At 42.9% G+C, this 11,080-nt stretch overlaps 1 protein-coding gene across 1 annotated transcript; it reads left to right on the plus strand.

Moving 5' to 3' along the window:
• The first annotated feature begins 3,324 nt into the window (after window positions 1-3,324).
• On the plus strand, window positions 3,325-4,203 carry LOC148022443 (uncharacterized). The gene has a single exon (XM_087696872.1). The coding sequence runs from the start codon at window positions 3,325-3,327 to the stop codon at window positions 4,201-4,203; it is 879 nt and encodes a 292-aa protein (XP_087552998.1).
• Window positions 4,204-11,080: the final 6,877 nt, after the last annotated feature.

The following is an 11,080-nucleotide window of genomic DNA, read 5'->3' on the forward strand; positions in this document are numbered from 1 at the left end:
AATCAAAAATTTAATTTGTTTCTGAAGGCTACAGATCATGTCTTGTAGGAGAAGCTGACTGATCGTTTAGAAGATACCTCTTATGAAACGGGAGTAAAATTAGATTGGCCTAATGTAACTGAAGCATTGCATATGTTGGTGAAGAGAGGGCGGATGAAATTAAGATAGGGTACAGGCACCACACCTGCTTATGCTTAAAAGGGGGCTGAAATTGTTGTCAAGGTGCTTGTAGCTATGGCGGAATAACTGGAGATACCTATTAGTCCGGCTCTTAAAGGTGATGTTGTGGATGGATTAATCAAAGGCATGCGTGATTTGAGACTGAATTTGATAGAAATCTTTGTAAAGGTCAAAAATTTGAATAGGGTCGAGTGACAGCCCAAAGGCCGTATAGAGAAGGATACAAGAGGAGATGCATTTGATGTGATAGTTTACAACATGAAAAGCAAGATTGTACAACCTACCATGAAGTGGAAGCAAAAAGGCTAGTCTTTTGGAAAGATGGAAAAATACATGCAATAGAAATTGGTGTTCCAATAGAGCCAAATTTTGGAAATGGTAGCATGTAGAGGAGGTTGGAAGATATGGCTGGAAGGAAAACATTTGTTGCCATAGATGCAACCACATATGGGTGGAGAATTGAAAGGACTGATAAAGCTCGTAAAGGAGGCATGACTGAAGCAAAATCTCGTGTTTGGATGCAAGTATTAGATCCCATGGAAAAGGGAAAAATAACAAAATCTGAATTGGTTGATGCAAGTCAGAGTATACTAGTGGATTCATTTGCAACTTATGTGTATTTGGTTGAGATTCATAATCAAGAAGCCCTTGTGGAAGAAAAGAGAATAAGAGATGAGGACACTACTGGTCCTTCCTCTTCAAGCCCATCTAAATGCATAACACCAAGTAAAATGGAGCAATAGAAAGAGGTTGAAAAAAACCATACCTGAGCATGTTATAGAGAATGCATCTCAAAAGAAGAAACAAGAAAGGAAGAAAAGGAGCAAGCAACCCTGTTAACAGGTTACAATATCGGATCTTGAGATTGCCAAAACCTTAAAAATGTCTTGGAAGATTGCACACTTTGTAGTAGAGTGAAATTCACACTTGGCAAAGTTCCTTTTCTCTCTTCCTCTCCCTCCCTCACCCTCACCCTCTCTTTCTCTCTTTGCCTATTAGGTTTAATTTTTTTCTCTCTTTTTCTCTCTCCTCTCCCTCTCTCATTTTTTCTCTCTCCTCTTCCTCTCTCATTTCCTTTTCTCTCTTTCTCTCCCTCTCTCATTTCCTCTCCCTCCCTCACTCTCACCCTCTCTTTCTCTCTTTCCCTATTAGGTTTAATGCTTTTTCTCTCTCCTCTCCCTCTCTCATTTCCTTTTCTCTCTTTCTCTCCCTCTCTCATTTCCTCTCCCTCCCTCATCCTCACCCTCTCCCTCTCTTTCTCTCTTTCCCTATTATGTTTAACATCTTTTCTCTCTTTTTCTCTCCTCTCCTTCTATTTTTTCTCTCTCCTCTCCCTCTCTCATTTCCTTTTGCTCTCTTCCTCTCTATCTCTCATTTCTTCTCCCTCCCTCTCTTTCTCTCTTCCCCTATTATGTTAAATGTTTTTTCTCTCTCCTCTCCCTCTCTCATTTCCTTTTCTCTCTTCCTCTCCCTCTTTCATTTCCTCTCCCTCCCTCACCCTCATGCTCTCCCTCTCTTTCTCTCTTTCCCTATTATGTTTAACATCTTTTCTCTCTTTTTGTCTCTCCTCTCCTTCTCTCATTTTTTCTCTCTCCTCTCCCTCTCTCATTTCCTTTTGATATCTTCCTCTCCCTCTCTCATTTCTTCTCCCTCCCTCACCCTCTCCCTTGTTAGCTATATATAGACAGACTATATATATATATAGTCTGTCTAAATATAGCACCCCTGTTAGCTATATATAATCTGTCTATATATAGCGCCCCAGGTCCCCTCTATATATTCCTATCATGTATGCTCAGTTGACACACTTCTGGGGTTCCACTTCCGGTGTCTCATATCTATCTTCTCTCCTCTCTTCCTTTTGTCTCTCGTCTTCCTCGCAGTTTCTAACATCCCTCTCTTTCTCTCTTTCCATATTATGTTTAATGTTTTTTCTCTCTTTTCCTCTCCCTCCCCCTCTCTTTCTCTCTCCCTCCCTCTCCCTCTCCCTCTCTTTCTCTCTTTCAATGTTTCCCTCTCCCTCCCTCTCCCTCCCCCTCTCACTCTCTCATTTCCCTATTATGTTTAATGTCTCCCGCCCTCTCCCTCTCCCTCTCTCATTTCCTCTCCCTCCCTCTACCTCCCCCTCTCCCTCCCTCTCCCATTTCCTCCCTCTCTCATTTCCTCTCTCTCTCTCTCTCTCCCTCTCCCTCTCCCTCTCCCTCTCCCTCTCCCTCTCCCTCTCCCTCTCCCTCTCCCTCTCCCTCTCCCTCTCCCTCTCTTTCTCTCTCATTTTGTCTCCCTCTCTCAAAACACAGGAATTATACCAAAAACAAGTAAAAGAGAGAGAGAAAACTCCCTCTCCCCCTCTCTCTCTCTCTCTCTCTCTCTCTCTCTCTCTCTCTCTCTCTCTCTCTCTCTCTCTCTCTGTTTGTCGCAGAGCCGTCAGCTACCTTGCATCGCGAAGGAATACTACCCTCTCATGTGAAGCTCCGAGATGCATCGCTTCCCAGGGATTCGCTTCTCATAATCGTTTCTGCTCTGGAGATGCTAAAAGAAGCAAGTTCGAAGAGACCAGGTTGCTGAAGATCACTAATGTTGTCTTGGGATATTCAAAGTTTTCTCCAGAAAGCATGAGCCAGTTGGAATAGCTTCTGCCCATCATAAATCAACAATTGGAGGACCTTTCAAACTAATAAATCACAAAGGCGAGGCGGTTACAGATCGTGATTTTGTTGGCAAGTGGACACTGTTGTATTTAGGCTATACATCATGTCCTGATAACTGTCCAGAGGAACTTCAAAAAATTGCACAACTTGTAAATAAGATCGGGATTGAAAAACCAACACCATCTGATGCACCAGATGGAGAATAGATTGCCGTATTGATGCCAATCAGATACCCAGAGCTGTCAAGCAAGGGGCCCCCGCTGTTGCCAAGGTTGATAGCAGCATCTGTTTGAATAACATCCAGAATAGGACGGCCAGTTGCAGCCGAGCTTATCTCTCTTCGCAAAAGGAAGGCTCTTGGAACGTGCAAGCTGGGACAGCATTTGTGGATGTGCAGTTTCAGGAGGAGGTGAAAAGTGGGAAACTTTCTTCATTGAAGGTGGTCTCTCTGACATTCAACAGGTCTATCGAGGGGGCTTTTTCCTCATGAGGTGACATGCCGCTCGAGCTCCATAACGTGGAGCTTCTAATCAGCCAGGCTATCAAGGAGGCGAAGAAAGATTTCAAGAAGGATGCGGATAATGCCTTGAACCAAGAAACCCGCCGGCTCCATGAGAGGATCCGGCGACTAGAGGAGATGGTGAAGACACTCACGGAAGAGAAGAGGGATCTCAAAACCGACCTGGACAAGCTACAAACAGAAGTGTCACATCTATGGGAGGCAAGAGAGGACACGGATTTCAAAGCGGACCTCCGAGAGGCTATCACGAAGGAATGCCGAGAGGACCTCCAGGTATGCATTAAAACCAAAGTTGAGGCTTCGAGAGAGGGATGGGAGGAAAAAATCGAAGCAAACATGAAGGAAGAATTAGAAGGGAATAAGGAGGGGTGGATTGAGGTAGTGAAGAAGAACATTAAGAAGGAGGTCCAAGAAGAAAATAAAAAGGAGGAGGTAGTCCGGGTTCAGGAGACCTTAGAGGAGGAGAGGCTCAGGAACGCGCGCAGATTGAACGTGCGTATTACCGGGCTCCCCGAAGGAGCCTCTTCGGAGGAGGACGCACGCGGGCTATGCACCCGACTAGGGTACACGAGCATGCCCTTTACTCAGGCATGGCGTGCAGGACGAGATACTACCAGGGTCAGAGCTCTGATATTACATATGAGCACACCGGAGGACAGAGCCGCTTTCTTTCGGAAGCGGATTTCGCTCCGAGGGATGATTGGGGCTTCCATCTTCATGGATGAGGACCTGACTCAGATGCAGATTGCACACAGACGATCATGCATGCCACAGATACTCCAAGCACGTAGAGAAGGCCGTAAGGCCTTCTATCGAGATGGCCGGATTTTTATAGATGGATGCCCCACCAAATAGGGGGGCGCGGCCTATGAGACGGGGCAGAGGATTGTACAGAAAACCTCGAAAGATCCTAACCTAGAGGATCCATCCTCCAAAGATCCCTGATCTACTTCCAATCAAGATATCGTGAAGTTGGCTAGCATTCACTGCTCTAGATCCACCTTACTAAGTCTAAATCCCTAGTGTGAAACATTATCACTACATCCATGTACTTTAGAGTATCAAATCCATGCACAAACAAGAATCCAATGGAATGCAAGTCTACCATAAGGAACTTTTAATCATTTCCTACATAGGAAAAAGGGGAATCCCCTATCAATTCCTTAATTAAAAATGCACACAAGTAGGAAAAGTAAATGATAGGAAAAATAGAACTTTTCCTAGCTAGATAAACCAGGGAATCACATAGGAAATGGAAATTTCCCAATGTGAAAATTTTCTATGGGAAAATTTCTACATAGGGAAGTTTTCCTATGTAGGAATTTTCCTACATAGGTAATTTTCTCTATGAAGGAATTTCTCTAACTAGGAAATGTTCCATTTTTCTTATCATTTAATTTTTCTACTTATATATATGCTTAAGTAGGGAATTGATAGGGAATTCCATTTTTTTCCCTATGTAGGAAATGATTAAAAGTTCCTTGTGTAAGGGACAACATTGGCAACAGGGAGCTGGAACAATCTATCTTTAGTTATTATAGGGAATGCCATGGATTAAGAGAGAAATCTATCTATAGTTGTTATAATAGACCTATTACTCAAAACACTTCTAAACCTACATTTTCTAACTAATAAGACAAATCTGAAGTTTCATTCAATAAAAGAAATTACAATTTGTCACCACTCAAAGCATGAGAAGCAATCTTCTACTTTTTATTTTTATGAGCTAACAACTAGCTAATAAGTGTATTTTATTGTATTCAAGAAAACTTGTAGCTTTTGATGGACCACCAAGTATTTTGTCAAGGTTGACATGCATGTCAACCCAGCCTATAATGCACTATGACTCGAAAGGCCTATGCAAAATATTTTGTCCACGGCTTGAGCTAAGGAGACTATTGTTTCAACTTACTATCTAGAATCTCAAGAGATCTTTTGTGTTATGTGGCTATACTCTAAAGTCAATAGAACCTAGTATTCTCCTCTCTAACGTGTCCACCTGTTCCCTTTCAGGACACGTCTTAGCAGTCCATCAGAAAGAGAGTCTAGAAAGCTCCGCTCGACATTCCCATGGAATGTTACGGGGTTTGTGTTCTAGGAATTCCCACAAAGTGGAAGTATTCCGGCAGTTCCCACTTAGGGTCGATGTGAATCAGGGTTTCCCCTAATGGTCACTTTCCTAAACAGCAGCTAACCTTGAACCCCAAGCGAACTACTTTATGCAGAAATGCCAAGGACGAAGCAGATTCATGCTGCACTTGGTTCAAGGAGAATGGGAAACGAGAGGGATGCAAGGCTCAACCTCTCTGCCCATAAGGAATAGTTCCATTCTGTTCCCCTAAAATAGCATAAATCGGGATTCTAGTAACCTAAACCCTAGGTCAGCGCCCTTGCTGTTCATTTCCTTTGAGAAGAGCTCTATGCTGTCCCTTTTGATTGAGAAAAGTTTTCGGCCAATCGGGACCGCCCATCCATAAGACGGACCCTGTTGAGATATCGAGCTCCACTTGTGATACGCCAGGGTGACCGTTGTGTATTTATGTCACCGACTTGTCAGTTGCAGACGCGGTTGGTACACCGCCCATGAATAATAGCTACATGATAGCTATCCTTATCTACTCTTGTTCGTGGCTCAGTTAGTATGCCACCTTAGTTAGTTGAGTTTGGTTTGAGACCCATATATAGGGTTCTTCTATTTCTTTGTACTAGAGTTCTTTTTGGCTTACACAACTAAGAAGAGGAAAACTGTTTTCAGCCTCCACCCTTGTGTGTATTCCCCCATTGTGCAAGCAAGAAAGCTACAAGTGAGACTCCTTCCTTCTCTCCCACAATCTTGACATGGTATCAGAGCCTTGTTCGTGGTAAGGAGCTGAAGAAAGCAAGCCAAGCTCGCGGTGTTCTGGTAAGAGGAGCAGTGCTGCTTTCATTTTTTGTTTTGGGAGCATATCTCTGCAGGTAGCACAGCCGGAAAGTGCAGAAGTGCATTGTCTCAGGTTGAGACGCCCTTCGCGGTGAAGCAAGAGGGCAGTATATGCTACGGTAAAGGACTTTAGCCCTTTGGCGACCTTGTTTTTTTGATTTGAGGCCATTTCGGGGCCTGTTTTGGAGGCGGAAGTTTTTTGCACGCACTCAGGAAAAGGCCCAGTTTTATGCTGTGCAGCCACTGTTCTACAGGTCGATGAAAAGTTACTGTAGAAATTGCATCGTATGCTTGTGCGCAGAGACATTGGGAGTTACAGAATCATCCCTGTTGCCTGTTGATGCAAAATCGTCACTAGGAAGTGACTGTGTGGTCAAATACCACTTTCGTCAGTTTTGCAGATTTGCCTTTGTGAGGCTGAAGCTGTGTTCTTTGCAGTGACAGAATTTTTTGCAGTGTTCTATAATGGCGTCTGATTCTCTCTCACAGATTGTCACTGAAAAGCTTGACAAGAACAACTTCCAAGCATGGAAGTTTAGAATGACAAATTTCCTTATGGGAAAAGGATATTGGGAATTTGTTGCAGGAAATGAAGAAGAACCAGTTCTTCCTGATGTTCCCAATCAACAGCAAATGCAAGCATTTAAAGCATGGCATGAGAGAGCCAGGAAAGTTATGTACTGGCTGTCTATCAACATTTCAGACTCTATGATTGTGCATATTCAAGATGCAAGTACGCCAAAGGAGGCATGGGATACTTTGTCAAAAATGTATAGCACAAATACGCAAGCCAGGAAAATGCAGCTCAAGCAAGAATTGCATAATGTGCAAAGAGAAAATATGAGCATCAATGACTACCACATGAAGGTGAAGAAGATTGCAGATGCACTTGCTTCCATTGGGTCGCCAGTGGAAGATGATGATTTAGTTTCTGTGACCTTGAATGGTCTAGGAAAGGATTATGCATAGTTCCGAACATCCATTTCCGTCCGTGAAAGATTTCCTGATTTTGAGGAGTTGATTGCTCTTCTAATTTCTGAGGAGCAGAGAAATGGTGGTGCATCTTCTTCGGGAGGAACTTTAAAAGAAGCTGTCTTCTACTCAAATGCTGGAAGAGGTAGAGGCAGAGGTAGAGGAGGCCGATATGGAGGCCGTGGTAGAAATTAGAATATGCAGCAAACTCAAGAAAACCAGTCCTATGGAGGAGGACGTGGTAACTCTAGAGGCAGGGGGAGCCAAAGAGGTCGTGGTGGATGGCAAAGAGGCCAAAATGCAAACAGTAATGTTGAATGCTACTACTATGGTAAAATGGGTAATATGGCTAAAGACTGCTATAAAAAGCAGAATGACATCATGAATGGAAAACTGCAACAAGGGAATTATGCATCTTCTAGTAGACAGGGTGATGACAGAAATGAGCATTTGTTTATGGTGCAGCACATGAACAATTCTGTGACAAGTGCAGAAGAAAGCAATGATGTATGGTATGTTGACTCAGGTGCATCAAACCACATGACAGGTCATGCAGAATGGATGGAGGATGCAAGGAAAATGGAAAAACCAGGATTTGTGGAGACTGGTGATGATACTGCACATCCTATTGTGCAGATTGGAAAATTTCCTTTGTCTATGCAGGATGGGAAAAAGAAATACATGTCAGATGTATTTCATGTCCCGAATATCACCAAGAATCTGGTTTCTGTTGGTCAAATGGTTGAGCAGGGCTTGCAGGTCAGATTTAATCCTCATGGATGCTTTGTTGAGGATATGAAACATAAAGGTCGCTTGATAGCAAAAGGAAAGAAGAAGGGCAGAATGTTTACATTGGATGCAGACATGCCTGAATTGAGTGCAGCAATGTTTGCACATGGGACTGGTGTAGTTGCAGATATTGATATCTGGCATAAACGCATTGGTTATGTTAATGTACAACGACTTAAATCAATGCAGGCCCAAAATATTGTTACAGGATTGCCCAAATTCAAGGTTGCAGAAATGCATAAGGTATGTGAAGCCTGTCAGTTTGGAAAACAGGCAAGGAAACCATTTCCTAGACATGTTCAAGAGAGTGAGAAGCCATTGGAATTAATCCACTCTGATGTGTGGACTACTAAAGCTGCATCTCTTGGAGGCTGTCATTATTTTGTCACTTTTATTGATGACTATAGCAGAAAAGTTTGGGTGTATTTTATGAAAAAGAAAAGTGAAGTTTTTGGGCATTTCAAAACTCTTAAAGTTATGGTTGAAAAAGAAACAGGCCTGCAGATAAAATGTCGAAGGTCAGATGGAGGGGGAGAGTACCTCTCAAATGAGTTTGCAAAGTTCTTGTAGGAGCATGGCATAAAGTAGCAATATTCATGCAGTCATACCCCACAGCAAAATGGAATTGGAGAAAGGAAAAACAGGCATATTGGAGAGGTATCTCGTGCCATGCTCAATGAAAAAGACTTGCCAGATTTTTATTGGGCTGAAGCAGTTGCTATAGCAGTCTACATAATGAACAGGACTCCCACTGCAGCAATACATGGAATGACTCCAGATGAGAGGTATACTGGTAGGAAACCAGATATTTCTCATTTGAAAATTTTTGGTTGCATTGCCCATGTACATGTGCCAGATGAGTTGAGATCCAAGTTGGATCCAAAAGCTGAGAAGTGCATCTTTATTGGTTACTCTCTGCAGCAAAAAGGGTATAGATGCTATAACCCTTCTACTCGTAAGTTTACAGTGAGCAGAGATGTTGTTTTTTATGAGATGAGTAGCTGGTATAAACCAGTAAATGTGATTGATGATGTAGATGCACAAAATGGTAATGCTGCACAGAATTCACAGCAACAGTCACAAAATATTAGTGGACCTGGAGCGTCCTCTAGCAGTGGTTCACATTCTTCACCATGGACAGGCAGATTGAGATCAGGAGAATCTTCTCAAAGCAATGCAGATAGTGGTATGCAGGTATCACGAAAAGGAAAAGAGAAGGTTGATCAGCCCATGTTTGATGTGAATGCAGGTCACTCTTATGTGGATGGTGAATCCAATGGCTCAGAATAGAGCATTGATGATGAGTTGCGTAGTCCTTCTATTGTTACACCTGGAGTAAGGAAGACCAGGGATGTTTTGAGAGCACCTGGGAGTGAACCTACTTTGCGCAGGTCTACCAGAGCTAGGTATCCTGTGGATAGGCTGAAATATGATGGATTTACAGCTATTCACTATGCATATATGGTCAAAGTGATACAAGAACCAGAACCCACTTCTTTTGAGCAAGCCATGGAAAAAGAAAAATGGGAGAAAGCCATGGATGAAGAAATGGATGCCTTGGAAGCAAATGCTACATGGGAATTGGTACCTTTGCCTAAAGGTAAAAATGCAATTGGTTGTAAGTGGGTTTATAAGGTGAAGCACAATGCAGATGGTTCTGTAAATAGATACAAGGCAAGATTAGCAGTCAAGGGGTATGCACAAACATATGGCATTGACTATGAAGAAACATTCAGTCCGGTTGCAAGGATGGCAACCATAAGAGGAGTCATTGCTATGGCTACATCACAGGGATGGTCTTTACATCAGATGGATGTAAAGAATGCCTTCTTGCATGGTGATTTGCAAGAAGAGGTCTATATGGAGCAGCCACCAGGTTATGTGCATGATGTTCATCCTGAGTTTGTTTGCAGGTTGAAGAAAGCCTTGTATGGCTTGAAGCAAGCACCTAGAGCATGGTCTGACAAGATAGGACAGTATCTTGTCACTATTGGCTTTTAGATTTTCAAGGCAGATTTCTCACTTTATGTGAGAAAAACAGAGAAAGGTATTATGCTACTTGTCATTTATGTTGATGATTTGATTATGACAGGTGACAGTGATGAAGATATCCTTCATGTGAAAATGCTATTGAAGCAGAAGTTTGAGATGAAGGATTTGGGAGAGCTGCGTTATTTCTTGGGTATTGAGGTGATTAGATCACCAAGTGGGATACAGCTCTTGCAGAGGCAGTATGGATTGGACATGCTGTCCAAATATGGGATGACAGGCTGTAAGCCTATTTCAATTCCTTTGGAGCAGAATGTGAAGCTGAGTACAGATGCAGGTGGGCTTCTAGAAGACCCTACTATGTACAGATGCATAGTAGAAAGTTTGATTTATATGACTATTACTACGCCAGATTTGAGCTATGCTGTTGGATTGGTAAGTCAGTTTATGCAGGCTCCAAGGAAACCACATTTGGATGCGGCTAGACGCATACTCAGGTATGTGAAGTCCACATTGCAGTATGGACTATTTTATGAGACTGGGGTTCAGATACAGTTGCATGGATACACTGATGCTGATTGGGCTGGTAGTATTTCTGATAGACGATCTACTAGTGGATATGTGTTCTCTTTTGGGAGTGCTGCAGTCACTTGGAGCAGCAAGAAACAGCCTACAGTTGCCTTGTCGAGCACAAAGGCTGAGTACAGGGGTGCAGCAATGGCTGCATGTGAGGTAGCTTGGTTGCATAAGCTACTTTATGATATGCATCAGTCTACAGATGGGCGAGTTGTCATTTATTGTGACAATATGAGTAGTATACACTTGGCAAATAACCCAGTCTATCATGCTAGAACAAAGCACATTGAGGTGCATTATCACTATGTGCGAGAGATGGTTTTACTAGGTCTTATTGATCTAGTTTATGTCAGCACAGAGGATCAAGTAGCTGACATATTCACGAAGGCATTGGGCGCAGAGAAGCTGCGCAAGTTCAGAGACCTGCTTGGTATGCAGGAATTGGGATTGAGCTCGAGGGGGAGTGTTGAGATATTGAGCTCCACT

Source organism: Lygodium microphyllum, chromosome 17 (genome assembly GCF_053477565.2).
Source record: "Lygodium microphyllum isolate KBCC chromosome 17, Lygodium_microphyllum_v1.1.10, whole genome shotgun sequence".
NCBI lineage: Eukaryota > Viridiplantae > Streptophyta > Polypodiopsida > Schizaeales > Lygodiaceae > Lygodium > Lygodium microphyllum.

Excerpts from the sequence above, each read along its gene's own strand:
- LOC148022443 (XM_087696872.1), top strand. The coding sequence starts at position 3,325 with ATGCCGCTCGAGCTCCATAACGTGGAGCTTCTAATCAGCCAGGCTATC.